Consider the following 27471-nt stretch of genomic DNA (forward strand, 5'->3'; position numbering starts at 1 on the left):
AGTTGATAGGCGCAATCCACTGCTGCTTCCAGTTGTGTGAGGATAGATCAGGTACTGCAGTCTACAGAGATTCCACGTCTCAGAGCTCGTCCTATTGTTTTGGGTTATTTCCAGATCTCTGTATGTGCGCTGATTACTGCACGCTGTGTTGCCTGATTGCCAGCCATAACAGTGGCCTACCTTCTAACACTCTCACACCCCTGCAGTCCATCCTTAACTCTGCTGCCCGACTAATTCATCTCTCTCCTCACTACGCTCCTGCTTCTTCTTTTTGCAAATCCCTTCACCGGCTCCCAATTTCCCAGTGTATCCAGTTTAAACTGCTAACACTGACCTACAAGCCATCTATAACTTGTCTCCTCCATACGTCTCTGAACTAATCTCTCAATATCTTCCCTCACGTAATCTCTGGTCCTCCCAAGACCTCCTTCTGTCCTCCACATTTATTCGCTCCTCACCCAATCGCCTCCAAGATTTCTCCTGAAAATACCCAATCCTCTGGAATTCTGTGCCCCATCACGTCCGGTTATCCACCACATTTGGATCCTTCAAACGGAACCTGAAAACCCACCTCTTCAAAAAAGCTTACAACGTGTAATGATCACACGGTCACCTCAACACCATCAGAGCTACTGCAACCTCTGACCTACTGTCTCCTTCCCCACAATCCTGTAGAATGTAAGCCCGCAAAGGGCAGGGTCCTCTCCCCTCTGTATCAGTCTGTCATTGTTAGTTTGCTAACTGTACGTGATATTCGTAATTTGATGTCACCCTTTCTCTTGTACAGCACCATGGAATCAATGGTGCTATATAAATAAATAATAATAATCTTATACTAGTACAACCTCTACAAGATAGGGGTATTGAGGCACAGCCATGGGGTAGTGTCAGGGGCACAGTAATGGGGTAGTGTCAGGGGCACAGGCACAGTCATGATGCCGGGTCAGGCACAGTCATGGGGTAGTGTCTGGGGCACCGTAATGGGGTAGTGTCAGAGCCACAGTCTAGGGGTAGTGTCCGGGGCACAGTAATGGGGTAGTGTAAGGGGCACAGTCATGATGCAGTGCAATACACAGTCATGGGGTAGTGTCCAGGGCACAGTAATGGGGTAGTGTCAGGGGCACAGTCATGATGCAGTGTCAGGCACAGACATGGGGTAGTGTCTGGGGCACAGTCATGGGGTAGTGTCCGGGGCACAGTAATGGGGTAGTGTCAGGGGCACAGTCATGATGCAGTGCAATACACAGTCATGGGGTAGTGTCCGGGGCACAATAATTGGGTAGTGTCAGGGGCACAGTCATGATGCAGTGTCAGGCACAGACATGGGGTAGTGTCCGGGGCACAGTCATGGGGTAGTGTCCGGGGCACAGTAATGGGGTAGTGTCAGGGGCACAGTCAAGATGCAGTGTCAGGCACAGTCATGGGGTAGTGTCTGAGGTACAGTCATGGGGTAGTGTCAGGGGCACAGTCATGATGCAGTGTAATACACAGTCATGGGGTAGTGTCCGGGGCACAGTCATGGGGTAGTGTCAGGGGCACAGTCATGATGCAGTGTCAGGCACAGACATGGGGTAGTGTCCGGGGCACAGTCATGGGGTAGTTTCAGGGGCACAGTCATGATGCAGTGTCAGGCACAGACATGGGGTAGTGTCCAGGGCACAGTCATGGGGTAGGGTCAGGGGCACAGTCATGATGCAGTGTCAGGCACAGACATGGGATAGTGTCCAGGGCACAGTCATAGGGTAGTGTCCGGGGCACAGTCATGGGGTATTGTCCAGGGCACAGTCATGGGGTAGTGTCCGGGGCACAGTCATGGGGTAGTGTCCGGGGCACAGTCATGGGGTAGTGTCTGGGGCACAGTCATGATGCAGTGTCAAGCATAGTCATGGGGCAGTTTCTCAGGGTACAGTAAAAGGTCAGATTAGCAATGGTGCAACTTCAACTCCACCCTCTTCTAGTTTTGCTATGATACTAATGTTTGCTAGTTTTATAACTCTGATCTTCCCTTTCACTTTCATTTTCTTTGAATTCGAGAAGGAAACATCTTCATTCTTCACTTTACAACATTTATTATTATACTCTGTATGAACCTAGAGGGGAGCCTGCTGAATCCAGAAGCAGGAGAACACGTGGAGTCACCAAGGTGAGAACTTACTTGCATAATCTGCAGGGACTTTAATAACTGGAGTCTGAGTAATAGCGGCATCCTGGTCTCCGCTGTCTGGGCTGAAGCGCCGGTGTTGGGGCTCTGCAGTCTGTTATGTCTAGTAAGATGCTGATATCGTGCTATTCCATGCCAGCATGTATGAGAAACAAGGTGCAGCAGGAAATATTGCTGATATATAGGACTGTGCAATTGTTACACAGGTTTGGAAAAAATGCTGAAGAGTGAGAAACTTTCAAAATAGAAGAGTTATTAATTTATTTGTAGCAAGTGAGTGAAGAAAAGAGTAACGCAAATCCCACCAATACATGGTGACCACCCGCCGCCTTCAAGACACCATCAGGGCATTCATTCTTCTAGGAAGACTTGCAGACAGTTTTTGAAGGAACTTGTCAGATACGTCTCCATCATGGGAGGCGTCTGACCGGCTCCGAGTTTATTCTGCAGCTTTTGGGATTCACATTTCTCTTTTCTTAAGTCACTTTACATTTTGTTAATTGATGAAAATAAACCATTAACTTGAGAAAAGTGTAAGGGAGAAGAGAGCCATTATTTATATTATAGAAAGGAATCTTTACAGTAAGAGGAGTAACAAAGCTTTTCCAATTGTAACTTTTTGATATCAAACAAGGTATAAAATTCAGAACGATACAAGTACCAAGAGGATTTGGACCCATCCTAATTCCAGGTAGAGAGATTCTTCCTCGTCATCATTGTTCTCCACCGTTGTACTTACCGGTTGAGGCGTGAGGCCAAGTACAAATGGATTCCCGTTAAGCTTAACTTGGTTTTAGGTCATTAAATGTGTTTAAGCAGCTAGAGTTTAGTTTCCCAAACTCACCCATGTTAAATCCAGACAGCAGCGAAGCAAAGTGTCCAGTCCTCCGCTCCGACTGCGGTGTGCACCAAAGAGAGACCTGGATTTATCTCCTGTTACTTAAAAGATATTTTTCTCTCATATTTCCAATTCTTGTGTTTTGGTATGAGCACTCTGGGCCACAAAAGCTGTAAAATGGCGCGCTCTGTGGTTTAATGGCCCAGAATTTAGTAAGTGTTTTCTTTTTTTGGATCACAGTAAATGATAAATAAGTGGGATAAATGCATAGGGTTCCACTGTAGGGAAAGCTTCTCTGTCCGCATCCTTATGACATCTCTTCCCACCTCTGACCTCTGGAAGCTTCGTGTTCTCAATAACCGCTAATCTGGTCTTAGATATTAGACACCTATCAGAATTATGAAGATTGGGTTCTGATCGGTCGCTATGAGGTCCGGTGTCCCTCTGATAATACTGAGCCTGCGGTATCTCTTCGGTGGAACATTATGGACATTATATTATAGACCCAGTCCAGTCGAGCAGATTGATATATAACTTTGTGGCAAAGGATTTAGTATAACATTCTGTATTCGTCAAAATCACAGGTATTTCTGTATTTCGGAGTCCAGTAGGCGGTCCCAACCACAGAGAAGTCTGTCACTCACTGGGTAGGACCACCAACTGGACTCGAGCTAATAACAAGCAGGAATTAAAGTTGAAAAAATATATTCTAGAGATCAGAGTGTACGGTTGATGTGTCTGATTCCCATTTAAGTGGTTAAACAATTGGTGACATTCTGTAAGATTAGTCAAGAGTATGAGATAGATGGGGGTTCGAAATGAAGCCCCTCCACAAATCAGCTGAAGCCTCTTGGGCCCTTCCACCCATTCACTTGTATAGTAGCTGATCTGCAGGGTCCAGGAGCATTCACCGACAACCTACGAGGCCAGTCTGTTACCCTCCATATATCCATAAACCGGAGGACATTTCCACTGATCCTCACCTCTGCTATTATCTCTGGGACTCTGGAATCAGACTGAAGGACAATGAGTTTTATTGTGTAATATTTATCAATGTTTGAACCCGACATTTGCAGATCATCATGTCTGAGATCCAGAAGATTTCCAAACCCATGTGTCTGGTGGAGAATCCTGAAAACAAGCAATTTTCTATAAATCAAGAAGCCAAGAAAGTTCTGGAGAACATTCTGCAGCCACTGGTTGTGGTGTCCATTGTTGGACCATACCGGTCTGGGAAATCCTACCTGCTAAACAAACTCTCAGGAGACTCAGAAGGTGAGAGGAGGATGGAAATCACAGGTCAGGAGTTATGGACCATATCTGTGGCCACCATGGGAGGGGAGGTTTGAGATGTTCTCATCTTACTCAGATGTTCACTGATTAGTAGTACCGTATCATATAATGAAAAGTAGTCCCTGTTTTGTCCAGTAGGTGGGATGCCATGCCTTATCATTCGGGACCCAGAGTAGATTAATTTGATTATTTGTATCAGTTTTAATTGTAACATAAGAGAACGAGGATCAAAGAAACCAGTAAATGAAAGGAGGAAGAGCTTGGATATTCTTTGTCACCCTTCTCCAACTACAGGTGGCTTCTCTTTGGGGCATACATTAAGTGCAAATACCAAAGGTATCTGGATGCGTTGTGTCCCTCACCCTAAGAAAAGTGGTCACATCCTCATCCTGCTGGACACAGAAGGTATCGGGGATGTGGGGAAGGTAAGTAAGGAGCACCTTCTACCAGGGAACTTTTTCTGGAATAATTATTATTGACACAATGTATTTCAGGCCAACCTGCAGAATGACCGCATGATCCTGTCACTGGCCATGCTCATGAGTAGTGCCGTCATCTACAACAGCAAAACTGCTATCGACCAAAGTGCTGTGGACAAACTGTAGTATCCTTTGGGGTGTAAGATCATGATGGCTGGCTGTGACGATATAATGTAAGCGAAATCAGACGAAATCTACATTCTAAGACATTGGTGCCTCGTATACAACTTGCGTAATGTAAGCTGGACCTCCAAATAGCACCCAGGACAATGGGTCTGTGCTTCAGTGTAAGGTAGTAGGATGTCTGCTTGGAGAATATCACTTATGACTAGAGTTGAGCGACCTTGACCTTTTTAGAGTCGAGCCGGGTTTCGCGAAACCCGACTATCTCAAAAGTCGGGTCGAGTGAAATCGGCCGATTATGACGTAAAGTCGGGATCGACCGAAACACGAAACCCAATGCAAGTCAATGGGGCAGCATAGTCGGCAGTGAGTGGGGGCCAGGAAAACACCTAGAGTGCCCATTTTAATGTCAAAACCATTCATTCTTCTTAATGAAGCTTGTCAAGCGTAATTAACCTTATAATAATTGGAAGGCATTTGAAATTGGGGGTCATTTGGCTAAAGTTGTGGGGGGTAGGGCTGGTTCAAGTAATTAGTGGGCCCAGGAAATCTGGACCACATCACGGCAGTGGAGCAGGGAGAGGTAAGAATTTCAACTTTGCAAGTGCTGTGAACATGAGCAAGCAGGGGGGGCCCACTCGTTGGCATTGGCACTGGCACAGGGCCCCTCAAAGTACAGCGGTGTGTTTGCACGGCGGGGGCGCCTCCCACCGGCAGCAACACTTTTGCGTACTATGAGAGGCCCTGTGCCAGTGACGTCGCCAACTAGTATTCCTCCCCCCACCTGATGAAGGAACCTGCACTTTCATCTGCACCTTCCTGTTTGTCCCCGTGTAAGGTGGTATGGTATGCGGGAAGAGGAACTTTCAGCAGGGTCACAATGTTGTTGTGTAGCGTGCACGGGGAATTTTGCGTTATGGGTCAATGTACCAGCAGACTCATCTATCACTGGCTGGGCAATGGGCAGGATGAGGAGGAAACACAGATATAGGCCCAAAGAATAAAGTTGGCTAAATGCAGTTCAAAATTGGTAACACAGGACTAACCAGGGGGCATTGCAGTGGAGGACAACTGGAATGAGAGGCTGACACAGAGAGTAGGCCCAAATCAGTAAGTATTCTAAATGCAGTTCAAAATTGGCAACCGTAGTAAACAGGCGGCACAGTTTTGTTCAGTGGAGGAGAACAGCAAGGAGTGGCAGACACCGATAGTAGGCTCCAACCCAACTAGTAGGCTAAATGCAGTCTAACATTAACAACTACTTAACGAGAGCCTGAAAATGGAATTTCAGGACAGGAAACCAGGAGAACAGCAAGGAGTGGCAGACACCGATAGTAGGCCCCAAACCAACTAGTACGCCAAATGTAGTTGTTCCATTTAACCACAATTTAATGAGAGCCTGAAGATAGAAGCTCAGGAAAGGCAACCTGGAGAACACCTTGGAGTATAACACACCATCTCTCTACACCCCATACCCAATTTGTAGGCCTAATGCAGCGTAGTTTCCAACAACTACTAAACGAGAGTCGGAAGACTGAAGCAATGGCAAGGAAACCTGGGGAACACCTTGGAGTGTAACACAACATCTCTCTCCACCCCATACCCAATTTGTAGGCCTAATGCAGCCTACTTTCCGACAACTACTAAACGAGAGCATGAAGATTGAAGCTCAGGAAAGGCAACCTGGGGAACACCTTGGAGTGGAACACACCATCTCTCTCCACCCCATACCCATTTTGTAGGCCTAATGCAGTGTAGTTTTCTACAACTACTAAACGAGAGTCGGAAGACCGAAGCAATGGCAAGGAAACCTGGGGAACACCTTGGAGTGTAACACAACATCTCTCTCCACCCCATACCCAATTTGTAGGCCTAATGCAGCCTACTTTCCGACAACTACTAAACGAGAGCATGAAGATCGAAGCTCAGGAAAGGCAACCTGGGGAACACCTTGGAGTGGAACACACCATCTCTCTCCACCCCATACCCATTTTGTAGGCCTAATGCAGTGTAGTTTTCTACAACTACTAAACGAGAGTCGGAAGACCGAAGCAATGGCAAGGAAACCTGGGGAACACCTTGGAGTGTAACACTACATCTCTCTCCACCCCATACCCAATTTGTAGGCCTAATGCAGCCTACTTTCCGACAACTACTAAACGAGAGCATGAAGATCGAAGCTCAGGAAAGGCAACCTGGGGAACACCTTGGAGTGGAACACACCATCTCTCTCCACCCCATACCCATTTTGTAGGCCTAATGCAGTGTAGTTTTCTACAACTACTAAACGAGAGTCGGAAGACCGAAGCAATGGCAAGGAAACCTGGGGAACACCTTGGAGTGTAACACAACATCTCTCTCCACCCCATACCCAATTTGTAGGCCTAATGCAGCCTACTTTCCGACAACTACTAAACGAGAGCATGAAGATCGAAGCTCAGGAAAGGCAACCTGGGGAACACCTTGGAGTGGAACACACCCTCTCTCGACACCACGGAAGGGCTGATTCTTAGGAAGGAAGGCTGTCGGAAAGAAGCCGGGCGCATCCGAGGGTGATTATATTCTTATTAGGTATATACTCACCCTCGGACGCGCCCTGCTTCTTTATTTGTAATGAATGTTTATTTGCAATGTGGTTTTGACTTACTCTATTATTTTGGTAATTAATGATTTTATTATTTTCATTGTTTTGCATCTTCTTGGCAATAATATAAAGAAGAAGCGACAGGACAACACTCGGTGGATGCCATATCTGTGTTTTCAATTGAAAAAACCTTTCAGTTAACTACTTGCAGGAGAAAGTTATTGTAGCTGGTGGCCATTTTTAGTACTGTACCAGATTTTTGTTGTATGTGTTTGTTTTTAATGTTAAAATGTCTGCATTTGATATCTCTCCAGTATTTTCTTTTTTATAAGCAAAATACTTATTGTTATATTTTCTGATGTTGGTTCAAGGGGTACACGGGCAGCAGTAGACAGGTCAGTGGAGGCCTATTGGAAGGAGGGACCGCAGACAGGCTTCGAAGCCCTAAAATAATAAATTGGGCTGGCTGTAGGCAATTTAAAATTGGTTCCAGGGGAACACGGGCAGCAGTAGACAGGTCAGTGGAGGCCTAGTGGAAGGAGGGACCGCAGACAGGCTTCGAAGGCCTAACATAATAAATTGGGCTGGCTGTAGGCAATTTACAATTGGTTCCAGGGGAACACGGGCAGCAGTAGACAGGTCAGTGGAGGCCTAGTGGAAGGAGGGACCGCAGACAGGCTTCGAAGGCCTAACATAATAAATTGGGCTGGCTGTAGGCAATTTAAAATTGGTTCCAGGGGAACACGGGCAGCAGTAGACAGGTCAGTGGAGGCCTATTGGAAGGAGGGACCGCAGACAGGCTTCGAAGCCCTAAAATAATAAATTGGGCTGGCTGTAGGCAATTTAAAATTGGTTCCAGGGGAACACGGGCAGCAGTAGACAGGTCAGTGGAGGCCTAGTGGAAGGAGGGACCGCAGACAGGCTTCGAAGGCCTAACATAATAAATTGGGCTGGCTGTAGGCAATTTACAATTGGTTCCAGGGGAACACGGGCAGCAGTAGACAGGTCAGTGGAGGCCTAGTGGAAGGAGGGACCGCAGACAGGCTTCGAAGGCCTAACATAATAAATTGGGCTGGCTGTAGGCAATTTAAAATTGGTTCCAGGGGAACATGGGCAGCAGTAGACAGGTCAGTGGAGGCCTAGTGGAAGGAGGGACCGCAGACAGGCTTCGAAGGCCTAACATAATAAATTGGGCTGGCTGTAGGCAATTTTAAATTGGTTCCAGGGGAACACGGGCAGCAGTAGACAGGTCAGTGGAGGCCTAGTGGAAGGAGGGACCGCAGACAGGCTTCGAAGGCCTAACATAATAAATTGGGCTGGCTGTAGGCAATTTAAAATTGGTTCCAGGGGAACACGGGCAGCAGTGGCCTGGTCAGTGTAGTAGTAGTGGAAAGAACGGGCCGCAGACAGGCTTCGAAGGCCTAACATAACAAAAATTGTGATGTAGGCAATTTACAATTGGTTCAAGGGGTACACGGGCAGCAGTAGACAGGTCAGTGGAGGCCTAGTGGAAGGAGGGACCGCAGACATGCTTCGAAGGCCTAACATAACAAAAATTGTGATGTAGGCAATTTACAATTGGTTCCAGGGGAACACGGGCAGCAGTAGACAGGTCAGTGGAGGCCTAGTGGAAGGAGGGACCGCAGACAGGCTTCGAAGGCCTAACATAATAAATTGGGCTGGCTGTAGGCAATTTAAAATTGGTTCCAGGGGAACACGGGCAGCAGTAGACAGGTCAGTGGAGGCCTAGTGGAAGGAGGGACCGCAGACAGGCTTCGAAGGCCTAACATAATAAATTGGGCTGGCTGTAGGCAATTTAAAATTGGTTCCAGGGGAACACGGGCAGCAGTGGCCTGGTCAGTGTAGTAGTAGTGGAAAGAACGGGCCGCAGACAGGCTTCGAAGGCCTAACATAACAAAAATTGTGATGTAGGCAATTTACAATTGGTTCAAGGGGTACACGGGCAGCAGTAGACAGGTCAGTGGAGGCCTAGTGGAAGGAGGGACCGCAGACATGCTTCGAAGGCCTAACATAACAAAAATTGTGATGTAGGCAATTTACAATTGGTTCCAGGGGAACACGGGCAGCAGTAGACAGGTCAGTGGAGGCCTAGTGGAAGGAGGGACCGCAGACAGGCTTCGAAGGCCTAACATAATAAATTGGGCTGGCTGTAGGCAATTTAAAATTGGTTCCAGGGGAACACGGGCAGCAGTGGCCTGGTCAGTGTAGTAGTAGTGGAAAGAACGGGCCGCAGAAAGGCTTCGAAGGACTAACATAACAAAAATGTCAATACAATGGTATTGACAGTGCCAGGCATTGAAGGATGTCAGCGCATAGACTAAACATTGGTGGAGCTGTGAGAGAAAATTTTGCAAGTGGTAGAGCACTGTTTGAGCAGGGGGGGGGGACTGTCTTGTGGCCGGCGGTACAGGCCCAGGGCCACTCATATTACAACGGTGTGTCTGACGTTGGGTGCGCACCACCACCGCCAGACACTTTATTGTACTATGAGGGACCTAGTGGCAGTGCCGTCGACCAAAAGCGGGCACACCCACCTCTTCAGACAAACAGTACTCTCACGGGTGCTGGCGCCAAGTGGCGATACCACGGCCCCGTGTGGGGACTTTGGCCATTTAGGGAGGTGTTAACATGTCGGATGCTGGACAATCAGGTGCTGCAAATTACGAGATTGGAAAAGTCGTTCAGAATAGTCCACAGGCAAGACCTTTACATAGGCAAGCTAGGTGTCAGCCGGGCAAGGTGGGGCAAAAGATTTTGAAATCCAGTTGTGGTTCATTTTAATGAAGGTTAGATCATCTACATTTTGGGTAGCCAGACGAGTCCTTTTTTCTGTTAGTATTGAACCTGCAGCACTGAATACTCTTTCTGATAGGACACTAGCTGCCGGGCAAGCAAGCTCCTGCAATGCATATTCTGCCAATTCTGGCCAGGTGTCTAATTTTGAAGCCCAGTAATCAAATGGGAATGACGGTTGAGGGAGAACGTCGATAAGGGATGAAAAATAGTTAGTAACCATACTGGACAAATGTTGTCTCCTGTCACTTTGAATTGATGCTGCAGTACCTGTCCTGCCTGCGGTCATAGCAAAATCACTCCACAACCTGGTCAGAAAACCCCTCTGGCCAACGCCACTTCTGATTTCTGCCCCTCTAACACCTCTGGTCTGCTGGCCCCTGCAGCTCGTGTTAGAACGATCACGGGCGCTGTGTGCAGGGAATGCCAGAAGCAAACGGTCAACAAGAGTTGATTGTTTGGTTGCTAATATTAGTTCCAAGTTCTCATGTGGCATTATATTTTGCAATTTGCCTTTATAGCGAGGATCAAGGAGGCAGGCCAACCAGTAATCGTCATCGTTCATCATTTTTGTTATGCGTGTGTCCCTTTTGAGGATACGTAAGGCATAATCCGCCATGTGGGCCAAAGTTCCAGTTCTCAAATCTGTGGTTGTGCTTGGTTGAGGGGCAGTTTCTGGCAAATCCACGTCACTTGTGTCCCTCCAAAAACCAGAACCCGGCCTTGCCGCGCCAACAATTTCCACTGGCACCGGAAAAGCTTCCTCATTAAAAATATAATCATCCCCATCATCCTCCTCGACCTCCTCCTCCTCTTCGCCCGCTACCTCGTCCTGTACACTGCCCTGACCAGACAATGGCTGACTGTCATCAAGGCTTTCCTCTTCCTCTGGTGCAGACGCCTGATCCTTTATGTGCGTCAAACTTTGCATCAGCAGACACATTAGGGGGATGCTCATGCTTATTATGGCGTTGTCTGCACTAACCAGCCGTGTGCATTCCTCAAAACACTGAAGGACTTGACACATGTCTTGAATCTTCGACCACTGCACACCTGACAACTCCATGTCTGCCATCCTACTGCCTGCCCGTGTATGTGTATCCTCCCACAAAAACATAACAGCCCGCCTCTGTTCACACAGTCTCTGAAGCATGTGCAGTGTTGAGTTCCACCTTGTTGCAACGTCTATGATTAGGCGATGCTGGGGAAGGTTCAAAGAACGCTGATAGGTCTGCATACGGCTGGAGTGTACGGGCGAACGGCGGATATGTGAGCAAAGTCCACGCACTTTGAGGAGCAGGTCGGATAACCCCGGATAACTTTTCAGGAAGCACTGCACCACCAGGTTTAAGGTGTGAGCCAGGCAAGGAATGTGTTTCAGTTGGGAAAGGGAGATGGCAGCCATGAAATTCCTTCCGTTATCACTCACTACCTTGCCTGCCTCAAGATCTACAGTGCCCAGCCACGACTGCGTTTCTTTCTGCAAGAACTCGGACAGAACTTCAGCGGTGTGTCTGTTGTCGCCCAAACACTTCATAGCCAATACAGCCTGCTGGCGTTTGCCAGTAGCTGCCCCATAATGGGAGACCTGGTGTGCAACAGTGGCAGCTGCGGATGGAGTGGTTGTGCGACTGCGGTCTGTGGACGAGGTCTCGCTTCTGCAGGAGGACGAGGAGGAGGAGGAGGGGGTGCGAATGGCTACAGCCAACTGTTTCCTAGACCGTGGGCTAGGCAGAACTGTCCCAAACTTGCTGTCCCCTGTGGACCCTGCATCCACCACATTTACCCAGTGTGCCGTGATGGACACGTAATGTCCCTGGCCATGCCTACTGGTCCATGCATCTGTTGTCAGGTGCACCTTTGTGCTCACAGATTGCCTGAGTGCATGGACGATGCGCTCTTTAACATGCTGGTGGAGGGCTGGGATGGCTTTTCTGGAAAAAAAGTGTCGACTGGGTAGCTCGTAGCGTGGTACAGCGTAGTCCATCAGGGCTTTGAAAGCTTCGCTTTCAACTAACCGGTAGGGCATCATCTCTAACGAGATTAGTCTAGCTATGTGGGCGTTCAAACCCTGTGTACGCGGATGCGAGGCTAAGTACTTCCTTTTTCTAACCATAGTCTCATGTAGGGTGATCTGGACTGGAGAGCTGGAGATCGTGGAACTAGCGGGGGTGCCGGTGCACATGGCAGACTGAGAGACGGTGGGAGATGGTATTGTTGCCGCCGGTGCCCTAGATGCAGTGTTTCCTACTACGAAACTGGTGATTCCCTGACCCTGACTGCTTTGGCCTGGCAAAGAAACCTGCACAGATACTGCAGGTGGTGCAGAAAATGGTGGCCCTACACTGCCGGAAGGGATGTTGCGTTGATGACTAGCTTCATTGGCCGAGGGTGCTACAACCTTAAGGGACGTTTGGTAGTTAGTCCAAGCTTGCAAATGCATGGTGGTTAAATGTCTATGCATGCAACTTGTATTGAGACTTTTCAGATTCTGCCCTCTGCTTAAGGTAGTTGAACATTTTTGACAGATGACTTTGCGCTGATCAATTGGATGTTGTTTAAAAAAATGCCAGACTGCACTCTTTCTAGCATCGGATACCTTTTCAGGCATTGCAGACTGAGCTTTAACCGGATGGCCACGCTGTCCTCCAACAGGTTTTGACTTTGCCACGCGTTTTGGGCAAGATACGGGCCCGGCAGATGGAACCTGTTGCGATGTTGATGCCTGCTGCGGCCCCTCCTCCTCCGCTTCAGAACTGCTGCCGCCTGCACCCTGTTCCCCCAATGGCTGCCAATCGGGGTCAAGAACTGGGTCATCTATTACCTCTTCTTGTAGCTCGTGTGCAACTTCGTCTGTGTCACTGTGTCGGTCGGTGGTATAGCGTTCGTGATGGGGCAACATAGTCTCATCAGGGTCTGATTCTTGATTATTACCCTGCGAGGGCAATGTTGTGGTCTGAGTCAAAGGAACAGCATAGTAGTCTGGCTGTGGCTGTGCATCAGTGCACTCCATGTCAGATTCAACTTGTAATGGGCATGGACTGTTAACTGCTTCACTTTCTAAGCCAGGGACAGTATGTGTAAAGAGCTCCATGGAGTAACCCGTTGTGTCGCCTGCTGCATTCTTCTCTGTTGTTGTTTTTGCTGAAGAGGACAAGGAAGCGACTTGTCCCTGACCGTGAACATCCACTAACGACGCGCTGCTTTTACTTTTACCAGTTTCACGAGAGGAGGCAAAAGAGCTAGAGGCTGAGTCAGCAAGATAAGCCAAAACTTGCTCTTGCTGCTCCGGCTTTAAAAGCGGTTTTCCTACTCCCAGAAAAGGGAGCGTTCGAGGCCTTGTGTAGCCGGACGACGAACCTGGCTCCACAGCTCCAGACTTAGGTGCAATATTTTTTTTCCCACGACCACCTGATGCTCCACCACTACCACTACCCTCATTACCAGCTGACAATGAACGCCCCCGGCCACGACCTCTTCCACCAGACTTCCTCATTGTTTTAAAAACGTTACCAAACGAACGGTATTTGTTGCTGTCACACAACTTACACGGTGAGCTATAACTTCAGTATGATTTAGCTACCCCTTTACAGGTGGGTGAGACCACAACGAAAATCAGCCACAATGTTACACACTCTGTTGTTGTTGGCAACAAATGAGAGAGATGCCACACACGCAGGACTGTCACTGAAGCGCAAATGTAAATATTTATCTCCCACTGATTTGTGTTTGTTTTTTTAAAAGGGAGACTTTAGAAGAAAAAAAATTATAAAAAAAAATGATTTTTTAAGGAAGAATTTAGAAACCAAATAAAATGAAATGATTGTTTGAGGGAGAATTTAGAAAACAAATAAAAAAAAATAGGCTTTGTAGGGCCCACTGAGTGAGAGAGGAAGCACACAGGAGTCAGGAGTGGCACACAAGGCCAGAGGCCAATATTTCTCTCCCACTGATTGATTTATTGATTTTTTCAGGTAGAATTATGAACCCAAATCAACCAAAAAAATAAATAGGCTTTCTATGGCCCACTATTTGTGAGAGAGATGGCACGCTCAGGACTGGCACACAAGTCCAGAGGCCAATATTAATCTCCCACTTTTTTGTTTTTTTTTTCCAGGGAAAATTTATAAACCCAATAAAAAAAATAATAAATAGGCTTTCTATGGCCCACTATCTGAGAGAGAGAGATGGCACGCTTAGGACTGGCACACAAGCCCAAAGGCCAATATTAATCTCCCACTGATTGATTTATTGATTTTTTCAGGTAGAATTTAGAACCCAAATCAAGCAAAAAAATTAATAGGCTTTCTATGGCCTACTGAGTGAGAGATGGCACACACAGGAGTCAGGAGTGGCACACAAGCCCTGAGGCCAATATTTTTCTCCCACTGATTGATGTTGTGATTTTTTCAGGTAGATTTTAGAACCCAAATCAAGCAAAAAAATAAATAGGCTTTCTATGGCCCACTGAGTGAGAGATGACACAGACAGGGATGGCACTCTAGCAGAAATGTCAATCTTAATCTCCCACAAAAAAAAAAAAAAACAGGGAGTGTCCTTCAATTACTATCTCCCTGCCTCCCTCCCTTTATCTCCCTGCAGTAATCTCAGCCAGGTATGGCAGGCAGCAATAAGGAGTGGACTGATGCACAAATTAAATAAAAAGTGTGGACAAACAAAAAAGATAGCTGTGCAGAAAGGAAGGAACAAGAGGATTTGTGCTTTGAAAAAAGCAGTTGGTTTGCACAGCGGCGTACACACAGCAATGCAGCTATCAGGGAGCCTTCTAGGGCAGCCCAATGAGCTACAGCGCTGAGGAAAAAAAAAATGTAGCTTCCACTGTCCCTGCACACCGAAGGTGGTGTTGGGCAGTGGAAATCGCTACAGCACAAGCGGTTTTGTGGTTAATGGACCCTGCCTAACGCTATCCCTGCTTCTGACGAAGCGGCAGCAACCTCTCCCTAAGCTCAGATCAGCAGCAGTAAGACGGCGGTCGGCGGGAACGCCCCTTTATAGCCCCTGTGACGCCGCGGACAGCAAGCCAATCACTGCAATGCCCTTCTCTAAGATGGTGGGGACCAGGACCTATGTCATCACGCTGCCCACACTCTGCGTTCACCTTCATTGGCTGAGAAATGGCGCTTTTCGCGTCATTGAAACGCGACTTTGGCGCGAAAGTCGCGTACCGCATGGCCGACCCCGCACAGGGGTCGGATCGGGTTTCATGAAACCCGACTTTGTCAAAAGTCGGCGACTTTTGAAAATGTTCGACCCGTTTCGCTCAACCCTACTTATGACCATCTTAATTTAGTGCTTACGTCTGATGGTGTGGATCTGGTACTGCTGTATATATTGGTATGCCATGGTGGCCTTCAGCTGCTGCTCTCCAGGAACGGAGAACTTCAATGAGCAGTTGAGGAATCAGGTGTAGAAATACGATTCCCCAAACCTGGTTTTTGATACATGTAGTATCTTTGTCTATACAGCATAATCAATTCTTTCAAGATAGTTTCCCCCCTAATTTTGCAAAACTGAATATAATCTCAAACGTTTTCTTAAAATTCTCCTTAAACCAAAATCACCCAGCTCCATGACTGGAACTCACCGGCTCATTACAGAGAAGGCTTCTAAACAGGAGGGACGAGATGCCCAGACAGACAGCGAGGATCACATGCGACCACATTTAGTTTGGGCCCTACGAGATGCCACCCTCAAACTAGAGATTAAGGGTCAAACAGTCAGTGCCGATGAATACCTGGAAAACTCTCTGCGGGAAATAACTCGTATGTCAAACCACTGACATGTTACTCAGCTACTAGTGATGTGCGAATCTAATGAATTTTCTGGTTTCGTCAAATTTTGCCAAGAAATGTGATTTGCAATTCACTGCAAATCAAAAGTACTCAAAAGCCCCAGAAACACGAGTATGACACTGTTCTATTATTCTCACACACTACTTTTATTCACTGCTCTGCTGTCACACACTATCTGTACAGTTTATTCAGTGTTTCATGGCTTTCTCTTCCTATCTTTATGGCTAAGCTGTGAGCTACGATGTTCTCTCGCTATCCAGATTCACCACAAAATGGCTGCTGCATTCCCTGCCTTTGCTTTTATGCAGGCTATAATAGTCCCTTATTATTAGAGGCGCTGTAACATGTGATATAGCTGGAAGATATTATGGAAGAGGCTATGCACCCGAAGTCATTTGACCCTTCTCTGGCTGGTGCAGCCTCAGAATGTGTACAGTGATAGTGATCATGGCAAACAATTTGCCTAAAATTGCAGATTGTTTGCATTTGCTAAATTCAGGGAATTCCTAAAAAATTCACGCAAATTAAAATTCTAGCAAATTGATTTCCTCGTTTCTACCTGCAACAATCAACAAAATATTACTGATCCCAATTCTCCTGACCATCTGTAGAAATAACCATGGAGCAAGGTGCTGCTGTGGATGCCGGTTCTCCTCTTTGTTCTGACTATGATGCTTTTGCTAGATCCAGAAAGGACATTGCCTGTGTATGAAATTCCTTTTGTTCTTACTGTTGTTTTCAACTTCCTTTATTTCAGCTGTAAAAACTCCAAGGACACAGGACCAAAATAAAGCCCGAAAGACCATCCAAAATTTTTTCCCGAAGAGAAAGTGCTTCGTTTTTGATTTCCCGTCGTCAGACAAAGAGATTCTGAGTGCAATAGACCAAGTCTCTGAGACAAAGCTTCAATCAGAATTTGTGGAACAGACTAAAAATTTCTGTCAATTTATCTTTGATGAAGTTCCAGAGAAAAAACTAAATGGAGGAATTGCCCTCACGGGATCCAGTGAGTCTGATCTTGTCTCAACCAAGGGTTGACTGAAAGATGCAAAAATAAATCCTTGATCATTGGTAATACGGTAATAGGGTCATTGCTTGCAGATCGATTCCTCCCATGTTGGTTGCTTCGATCTCTAAATATTTTGTCCACTGTGGTTACACCAAAGTGGAGAAGGAGATGGTCCTCCTGATTTGGTAGAATTCAAACTCCAAGAATTTTGACCATTTTTCTATAGATCTGTAGAGCGAGCTCACTGTTATTAACAATGTTCTAGGTGTAACCATTTGGTTATGTGATATTCTGCTTATGTTATATGTTATCAATGTCCTACTTTACGCTACATTGAGAACATCAACATTGACCAGTATAGATAAAAGTGTCCTCTCTTTCCCTTACAGGATTCGCGTACCTTCTCCAGTCATACATTAATGTTGTCACAAGACCTGACAGCGTTTTTCTAGAAAGTTCTGTTTCAGACATGTTTAGTCATGAAAACATAAAAATTATGAACAGTTCTATAAACATTTATGAGCACAAGATATCTTCCCAACGTGTGAACAGCCAACAAGAATTCCAACAGCTCCATGAGGCCGCAGTCGATGAGGCCACCCAGGAGTTTACAAAGTTGTATCTCAGACATGAAAAGAGCCGGGAAGAATATTTGCATGATCTCGAGGTAGAGAACCATCCTTCTGCATTGGCACCTTACTCCATGCGATTTTTGGTTATTCTTATATTGTGATTGAGGCTGTCAAACCCTAGGTTATGTTGGCCAGCTGCTCAGAAAAAGCCAACCCTGGGCTTCTCCAGAGTTAAACATTGCTTCCGTGGTACACAAATAAAGCAAAGAATATCTCTCTTCTCCAGTACAAGCCCTGCACCCCTGGTGGGATGCCCTTCAGCCAATATTCCAATAACTTAGAAACTCTTACAGTCAACCATAATTGCCCAAAAGCGAGAATCAGACAAAGCTGGGAAGTTGTCAGGTCCGACATAACTATGTTTGGGGGGATACTTTGTAATTGGAGTAGACGGAAGTGAAAGCCCACATGAAGTGGAGAGCGATCTCAGACTAGATAGATCCAGCACGTCTTCCAGTAGAACAATCTCGGCCGCGTATAAATCCTAATCATTTGTCAATTTTCTCATGGGTTCCATGTTTTATGCTATAATAAACTTGGCATATTATATCTGATATAATGATGAATTAAAGGTGGTGTTCACTATTCTACATTCCCTCTAGATTGTCCATAGAAAACATAAAAATACTTATTTACCCCCCCCAGAATGGCACCATTCCTCTGATGTTGTCACTGTGTCCTCTGGCAATCACATTATTCTGTTATGTCACACGATGAATCTCGGGATGATTCAGAATGCATTGTCTAACAGTGGACAACCACTTTATGTGAAATGTTTTTGCTTTTTATTTTGTGACCAGGACAATTTGCTGAAGACAAAAGATGAAACCTTGAAAGTGTTTGAGGAGTCTTCTGTGCACAAATGTAACGATATCCTGGGACGGGTGAAGAATAAGCTAGACCAAAATCTGAAGAAGAACAAATATCACGTCCCCGGGGGACATAAGGCCTTTATTACTGACAAGACCGCCATCATAGAGGAGTATAACCAGGAACAGGACAAAGGGGTCAAGGTACAACCATGGGTCCTCCTGGCTTGTCTTTATTTGATTTCTTCTCTTTTTCTTGGATGCCTTGAGAGCTCAACATGGTGGCTTGGTGGAGGTCAAGGCTTCCATTCAACTCTATATGGCGCTTCTATATTCTCACTCTCTACTCTGATTTGTGCACTTCAGATTTCTTATACATATAACATTTTAAGCTAACATTTCTGCTTTTTTTTTCTAAAGGCTGAAGACGTCCTCCAAGACTTTCTGAACTTATTAGAACCTATAGAAAAAGGTATCTTAAAGACTGACAAAGATATGTCAGGTGAGGAACCGTTCCTTCGAAATCTCCTGAATCTTCTTCTGCCTCTTCACTTACTAGTTGGTGACTTTCACACTCGGCACATCCATTCGACCTCTAAATGAAATCATTCTATAGTAATCTCACATCACAACTTCCATCCTGAGAATTTTTCATTTTCCCTCTCTAATCAGATGCAAAGTCCAAGATCTTCAAAGTGACTGATCCAAGAAATATTAATCAACTCACGCAGTATATACAGGGCTACCAGTTACCTCAAGGGTCCTTCAAACGTGTTGTCATCCAGCTCTTTGGTTTTGCCGGCCATGGGAAGTCCTCCTTCGTAAATTCCTGCCTGTTTACCTTGAGCAGTGACGGATTTCATGACTATGCAGGGGAGGCTACATCCCAGGGAGGGAAGACCATGGACCGGAGGGGGTACAAGCTCACCAACAGTATTACTATTGTCGACAACAGAGGCCTTTCTAAGATGGATTCTGCTCAAGAATGGGAAGTTTACGCTCAACTTTGTAAGTGTTTTCCTACTACTACTCAAACTAAGAAAAATGTAAATGGTCAAAAGAATCATATTGAAAGAGCTGCCCTGCCTTTATGAAGTATCCCCTTTGGTCATAATATATGTTGTCACTGCTGTCTTGTAACTTTCTGAGAAATTCTTGGCTGAAACTAGCAATAATCTAGGAATTCCCTTGTTGTGAGCCCAAAGATCTTCTTCGCCCTCCATAACCAGCTGTAAATATCGAATCTCCTGTAGGCAGCTGCTATTGATTATCTACCGCTATTAACAACCAATCATCACTGCTCCTCCTTGCAGTGGGTGGAGCTTACCATCTGCCCGTGACATGCTGCATGCTGCTACATCAGGCGCAGCCTCCTGCCAATCCACCGGGCGCAGCCTCCGCCACTCCTGAGCCTTACACTGGCAGCTGTGTCTATTTAGCATCTTTCTGACATTTTGTAATGTTCCACATAACCAGGGCCTCTGACAGATGTGATTTGGCCTGAAAGAAGGAGGGAGGATCAGCACCACAAATGAACAAAATGATAGTTGTACCCTAATGTATTAGGATCAAATAAAGAGTAAACCAATAACTACAAAGTAATTAAAATAGAATCATCAGAAATCATGTGAAAGGAGGTGACCTAAGTAACAGGAAGCCGTAATCATTTGGCAACAGGAAGTAATAACGTTGACCCAAATAAAATAATGTCCACTACTATAGACAACCCAAATCAAAGATGGCGCCTGTGCATGGGCAATTTGATACATGTCACTGCGCATGCGCCTACAAGTTACTTGGTTCCTAATGATACGAGTATAGTGGATGCGCATGCTCATAGATGCAAAATAATTAGAACTGCAAAATGACAAAGCTAACAATAACAATCCATGAACAAAAGCCAAGCAAACTGCCATATGCTGGTATGGTAGCACCGCATAGTGAATGGCAGAAATAAGAGCGAATGCGCACAAAGCATGTACAGTAAAATGACGATATGCAAGTTATACATTACAAGTGTTAATGAGCAACACAAACTAATGAAGATGGAAGAGACAAGAGGTTGTTTGGGAAAATGCACATGAATATGAATGCGCCTGCGTGTACAAGAGAACAGCACATGAGGATGCTGGTTGAACAGCACTAGTGCACAACGGAAGGTCAGTAGTAGAAACACTCAGCTCAATAGGATGACATAGAACGCTGAGAAATATATACAAGAAGGTGAGCGCATGCAAATGGCCCACTATGTAGGAGATGATTATACATACATGAACCAAATAAACTATTTTATATTGTAAGGTGTCATTGAACAGATCCTGGATTGGAGATATGTGTCATTGAGGTGGTTAGCCTCGGTGATGTGAGCCCAGAAAAGTAAGCTACAGCACAGTTAGTGCTGAGAAGTATTTTAATGAGCCTGGATTCTCGGTCCGGGCTTTAGGAATGGCCAATAGAGCTGGGTGGGGCTGACTGTTCCCATGTTCTCCTATCCAGGCTTTTCAGCCTGATTAAAAGGACTTTATAAGGTGGGTTATTCTCTGCCAAACATTCAGAGTGGACTTGAATCTGTTCTGCTGAGTCTGAATTCCCCTACATTGGCTGGTGTAGGAACTGTTTATTTTCTGTTATACCTTTGTGCCCAGAAGAGGCTGGTTTTGTTTTTGTAACCACTGAAATTTTATAAAACCAAAACTTGTTTGGAACAGAGACATTGCAAATAAACCATCATGCAAATTGACCAAAATTGGCCATTCTGCGTGCTAGATAGAAAAGGCAAATGAGCCATTGCGTAAGACAACGTCAGATTTACTTTACACTGTCGACTGGATGGATAACACATGAATTGTAGACTTTTCCCAAAACTTGCTTTTGTTTCTTCAGTGTAAAATTAGCTGAATATTTTCTTATGTTAAGGTAATTGTGTGCCTCTGAATGAAGTTGTGTCATGGGAGAGGAGCCAAAATGATCGTTTCCAACTGGTGACAAAAAGAATCACAGAAGGCTGCACTGACGTGATCGTGCCGGTCCTGGTTTACAGGTATCAGTGAGATGTAGAGTTGGGTAATAAGACTGGCAGTGTCCCGGTCAGTAGTCCGTGGCAATAGGCCAGGACACTGTGCACCTCTATTTTTTTGGGACTTCCCTGATGCCTTTTCTGATGAGTAGGCTACCATGGCCCTATTATGTTACGACACAGCTCATACGAGACATCATGGCGGCCTAATAATCAGAAGAGGTGTCAGAGATGTCACAGGTAGCAGAAGGTTTGCAGGACTCAGGTCTGGTGGACATGGACTATCAATGTGGCTACTGGACCAGGGTCCTGCCAATGTTTTTGCTCAACTCTTTTGAAATGCAAAAAAAAAAAATCATGCTGAGCAAAAAAGGGAATGGAGGGGAAGAAAAAAAAAATACTGAGGAAAAGAAGGAATATAGGGAAATGAAGGAGAGGAGTCAGGGACAGGATAAAAATATAGAAACAGAAGTTAAAAGAGACGGAAAGAGAAGAGGATGGAGAGGTGATGACCTAATGTCCTACAGAAAGTCTTGTAGATTAAATACAGGGAGATCCAACTATGAACTTCTCCAAAGATTCAATGGAAAAGGCTTGGAAGGGAATTCATCAGAGTATTGAAATGTAAAAAAAAAACATTTCATACCTGCCCGCCGCTTGAAAAAGTAATAAAAAAACAAGCACTGTTCAATAGATTCACTACCATTTACATGAGGAATTGATGGTTACTGGTGGTGCATGGGCAGCCTAAAGGTGGAGCAATTTATTAAGAGTTATGTGTCATCAATTAATGAGGTACGTCTCACTCCAATGGGATTCTAAACAAGACTGGAGTATGACGTTTTTGATAAAGTTTTCCTCGTGACGCTAGTCCCAACTCACAAGCCGTGAGGCTGAGAAGTCAGATGTTCTGGGGTCAGTACCAAGAGAGCACGTAGTAAACTAAGGGAAAAGATGAAGGCGTAAGTCAGGTCACAGTCCGGGATTAGAATACCAGAGAAATAACGGGTAAGCATAGGGACAATAACAAACGGGTAGTCAGAACATGGTTCAAAGGTCAGCAGCAGTAGAAGAGATGCAAAGGGGCAATGACAAACGGGTAGTCAGAACATGGTCCAAAGGTCAGCAGCAGAAGATCATAACTCACAGCACAGAAATCAGGCAAACACACACCAGAGTGCAGAAGCTTTGACTGGCAGGGATCTGGGCCAGACAGCTCATCTAAATAGCAGAGTAATTACTAATAATAGGGAGCACCAGTGGAAATCTCCGCTCCTCCGAGACTCAGATGGGCCACCTGAGCTGTCAAAGCACTGACGACTCAGCACGCCCCGACACAGGATAGGATGACAGAGCTGTCCATCACTGAGTCCCAGACACACTGAGAAGAGGAGTCGTGATTCTCCCTTTGTGACTTTGATGCCTACACGTCTTGATGATACAAATTTCTAAAAGTTTGTCCATTTTTCAATACAGTTCACAACAAAACCTCAGTGATGAGGATTACAGAAACATCAGTGAATTCCTGAAACAAGCCCAAAAACTCACAGGTAATTATTAGGTTACAGGACGTCATAGACCTAAGTTCTCTTCCCAGATAATTCCACCTAATGTTTTTTTCTATTTTGTTGCCCAACAATGAGTTCCTGGCAGTTTAATTTCCTTATGAAGTAAAAATGTGTGCTGGAATAATAAGAGCTTTAACCAGAGGTACCAATAAAAATCACATAGCTGTTTGCCAAACAAGATCATTTAGCCAACTTCTGCTTCCACCAAACACAGAAAAACCCAGGTTGACCAGGCATATGTTCGGCATGTCACTGCTAGCTGCTCTCAGACTCCTCTGTTCTCTCCAATGTTCTTTGTACTCCTCAATACACCTTTGTCCCTCTTCTAAAATCTTCTATCTCCTCTCGACTCTCGTATCCCCTGTAGACACCTTTGTTCCATACAAACTCCTCTTTCTTCTCCATATCCCTCTGCCTTCTTCCTCTACATCTCCCAGTCTTCTCTGGCCCTGCCAGGCACCTCTGTCTACTCCAGACATGTCTTTTCCATCCAGACTCCCGTTTTCTCTGGATTCCTCTGTTTCTTCCAAACCTCTCCATGTCCTCTTTCTAGACTCTTCTGCTCCTCCACACTCCTCTATCTCCTCCCTCTTGACACTTCTGTTCACCACCAGACTCCTTTGTCGCCCCTTCAGATTCCTTTACAGTCTTGAGACCCCTCTTTCTGCCTCCAGACTCTTTTGTCCTCCTCCAGAGCTTCCCATCCTCCTTTAGACTGCTTTTTTCATCCCTAGGCCCAATTTCCCTGTTTTGAACTTCTCTGTTCCAGATAGACAAATCTGTCTCCCTCAAAACATATGTCTATTCTGTCACAGCCCTCTTCCCCTTACCTCCAGGCTCCTCTGTCTACTACAGATTCCTTTGTCCCCTCAGTCCTCTCCTACTTCTCTGTCCCATCTAGACATCTTCATCGCTTCCATACTCCTATGGTCTCATCCTTTCCTCTGTCTTCCCTGCACTCCTCTGTCCTCTGTATGCTCCTATACTCCCTCCAGACTTCCCTGCCTCCTCTATATCCCTCTGTGACCTCTCACTAGACTTCTCTGCACTCTACTTACTTATCATTCTCTTCCATTCTCCTTTGTCTCTTCTCTCCAGATTCTTATCTCCACCTCCAGACTCTTTTGTTACCCTTCCAGAATGCCCTGTTTCTCTTCACGCCCCTTTTTCCATTTAGACTTATTCAACCTTTTCCAGACCCCATCTGCCTTCCAGACTTTTTTTTTGCTTTTGCCAGACACCTCTACTTCACCAGAGACCATTTTTTTCCACTCCGGACCCATCTATCTCCTTCAGACATCTTCAGTATTCCTTTCTCAGTTCTCCAGACTCGTCTGTCCCCTCCTCTAGCTCCTCCATACCTCTGAGTCTCCTCCAGACTGTTCTTTCCTCCTTAGACCCCTTTGTCTCCTCCGACTACTCTGTCCTTCATAATCACTATTCCTTCCAGATTCTTCTCTTCTTCAAGACACCTCTGTCTCCTCCAGACTGTTCTTTCCTCCTTAGACCCCTTTGTCTCCTCCGACTACTCTGTCCTTCATAATCACTATTCCTTCCAGATTCTTCTCTTCTTCAAGACACCTCTGTCTCCTCCAGACTGTTCTTTCCTCCTTAGACCCCTTTGTCTCCTCCGACTACTCTGTCCTTCATAATCACTATTCCTTCCAGATTCTTCTCTTCTTCAAGACACCTCTGTCTCCTCCAGACTGTTCTTTCCTCCTTAGACCCCTTTGTCTCCTCCGACTACTCTGTCCTTCATAGTCACTATTCCTTCCAGTTTCTTCTCTTCCTCAAGACACCTCTGTCTCCTCCAGACTGTTCTTTCCTCCTTAGACCCCTTTGTCTCCTCCGACTACTCTGTCCTTCATAGTCACTATTCCTTCCAGTTTCTTCTCTTCCTCAAGACACCTCTGTCTCCTCCAGACTGTTCTTTCCTCCTTAGACCCCTTTGTCTCCTCCGACTACTCTGTCCTTCATAGTCACTATTCCTTCCAGTTTCTTCTCTTCCTCAAGACACCTCTGTCTCCTCCGGACTGTTCTTTCCTCCTTAGACCCCTTTGTCTCCTCCGACTACTCTGTCCTTCATAGTCACTATTCCTTCCAGTTTCTTCTCTTCCTCAAGACACCTCTGTCTCCTCCGGACTGTTCTTTCCTCCTTAGACCTCTTTGTCTCCTCCGACTACTCTGTCCTTCATAATCACTATTTCTTCCAGTTTCTTCTCTTCCTCAAGACACCTCTGTCTCCTCCAGACTGTTCTTTCCTCCTTAGACCCCTTTGTCTCCTCCGACTACTCTGTCCTTCATAGTCACTATTCCTTCCAGTTTCTTCTCTTCCTCAAGACACCTCTGTCTCCTCCGGACTGTTCTTTCCTCCTTAGACCCCTTTGTCTCCTCCGACTACTCTGTCCTTCATAGTCACTATTCCTTCCAGTTTCTTCTCTTCCTCAAGACACCTCTGTCTCCTCCAGACTCCACTTTCTCCCCCAGACTCATTTGGCAGATTTCCTAGAGGATTGGGCTGCTGCAATCGATGTGTCCATGTGATAAACCATAACAGTAGTAATAATCATGTGCTTAATATTTCCAGGAATCCTGCCCTTCATTGTCCTAACCAGAACCATCATGGAGAAATCTGCCCTGAAGGATGCGTTTTTGGGAATGGGAATGGAGAGTGTTCACTGCTTAGAAAACTACATCCTCTCAGATAAATTGTCTCTCCCGAATAAGCACCGCAGAATCCTCAAGATTCTCTACGACATCCTGGACTCTGTCGATTTCCATATAAAAAACGTATCAGAATTTCAAAAGCAACGTCAGGAATGGCTGAGTTTTCTTATGAAGAAAGCAGGGACAATGCAATAAAGGCAGAAGGAGGTGTCATTCTCTATGTCCTCGATGGTTGGATTCACACCCCCATTTATGCTTCTTACATTTTTATTTTTTTAATCAGGTTTTATTTTTCTTTATAGTTTATGGTAATTTATAATTTGACACATTTACATTGTTAAAATAAGGAAGTATATCCAATATGAGTAGGATATAAAAAATTCACGAGACGCCCATCAGGCTACGGTTGGCCAGACGGGTATTACTATATCGGAAAAGTTAATGCTCTTTCGAGCTCCATTTTATCATCTCTATGGTGACTCTTATCCTTCGGGGAGCGCTTATCCCCTGTTTTTTCATTCTTTATTATGGAGCTATGTCTTCTGCTATTTGATATTATGTAAGAAACACATTTATCTACGGATCGCCCATATTCAGGAACGGCATAAATGACCGAGATCTTCATTCCTTGAGTGGAGGATCTTGGACGTCACGTTTGTACATTTTCTTGGTCTTCACCGGCAGTAAAATGAATCCCAGAAGCTTTTAAATTGGAGTTAGAATTGCTCCAACAACATCATCCATCACCATAGAAATGTGAATAAATGTTTCCTTCCTGGTCATTGTCCTCCATTTGGAGGCTTTATTTGTGGAATAATGTAAGTAGCAGATTAAAACATTGTTTTTTTTTCTTACACGTTTATTTTCTTCATTTTTTTTTTTAATTTGTGAACCCAATTTTATAAAAAGATCCCAAAAAGGAAAAATAAAAAAAAAAATAGAAAAAAAGAAACAGCGACCGAAGGGCAACAAGAAAATGAACTCATATCATTAAAACCAACCTGTTTTGCCTGTCATGGTGGATACATGACGCAGAGAGCGTAGTTCTGTAGGAATGTGCAAATGGGCAAAAGAAAAGGAAAGGGAAAGCGGGAGAATCTGCGAAACTCTGACGAGGTGTGAACTGGACACAACTTTAAGGTTTTAATGGTTTTAATGTTATGGCTGATCAATCATTAGCTTGGTTATTTAACTCTTATTCTTTATAGTTTTCACTTTACCAAAGATCAAAACCATTGGATATATATTAAGTAGATATCTTATCACAGGAACGGAGATATAGAAGAAGCGGAGTGGAATAATGGAGGTTTTGGATGCGATGGACGTTCAGCATCTTCTGTTAGAACTTTGCATCCGTTTGAGAATATTTTGAAGGTTGAGGACACCGATTAGTGGTTTATTGCTCCTCCGCACGCTCTTATCTCAGCTCAGAGTCCAAGGATATAATTAGTGTGAACATGTAATAGGCCACACCTAACAGACGGAGTGTTGACCCAGCGATCGATGGCGGTACTCATGGAAAACAGGACACCCGCACATATCACACACTCATAACGCACATAAATACTGGAGCACTCATCCATACATAATGGTCGTAAAGTGTCTCTCAGGCCTCAGATGTCTCCGTGCTCCTTGTGATGTCATGTAGTGCCGCAACGTGATGTG

General features: G+C 45.3%; 1 protein-coding gene across 2 annotated transcripts; it reads left to right on the forward strand.

Moving 5' to 3' along the window:
* The first annotated feature begins 2014 nt into the window (after positions 1 to 2014).
* On the forward strand, positions 2015 to 26662 carry LOC138645664 (guanylate-binding protein 5-like). 2 transcript variants are annotated; one of them, XM_069735119.1, is made up of 13 exons: positions 2015 to 2143; positions 4076 to 4274; positions 4587 to 4717; positions 4787 to 4896; positions 15879 to 16075; positions 16863 to 17111; positions 17504 to 17781; positions 18547 to 18759; positions 18976 to 19057; positions 19228 to 19563; positions 21472 to 21595; positions 23048 to 23121; positions 25727 to 26662. In XM_069735119.1, the coding sequence occupies exons 2-13, from the start codon at positions 4082 to 4084 to the stop codon at positions 25999 to 26001; spliced, it is 2262 nt and encodes a 753-aa protein (XP_069591220.1). In that variant the 5' UTR covers positions 2015 to 2143; positions 4076 to 4081; the 3' UTR covers positions 26002 to 26662. The 2 variants fall into 2 exon arrangements, with proteins under 2 accessions (XP_069591220.1, XP_069591219.1); XM_069735118.1 differs by lacking the exons at positions 2015 to 2143; positions 4076 to 4274 and having other exon boundaries at positions 4591 to 4697.
* Positions 26663 to 27471: the final 809 nt, after the last annotated feature.

This window comes from Ranitomeya imitator, chromosome 7 (assembly GCF_032444005.1).
Source record: "Ranitomeya imitator isolate aRanImi1 chromosome 7, aRanImi1.pri, whole genome shotgun sequence".
Lineage (NCBI taxonomy): Eukaryota > Metazoa > Chordata > Amphibia > Anura > Dendrobatidae > Ranitomeya > Ranitomeya imitator.

Coding starts and splice junctions, on each gene's coding strand:
- LOC138645664 (XM_069735119.1), top strand. CDS start 4,082: ATGTCTGAGATCCAGAAGATTTCCAAACCCATGTGTCTGGTGGAGAAT. Junction 17,782..18,546: donor AATATTTGCATGATCTCGAG/GTAGAGAACCAT, acceptor TTTTGTGACCAG/GACAATTTGCTGAAGACAAA. Junction 19,564..21,471: donor GGAAGTTTACGCTCAACTTT/GTAAGTGTTTTC, acceptor TCTTATGTTAAG/GTAATTGTGTGCCTCTGAAT.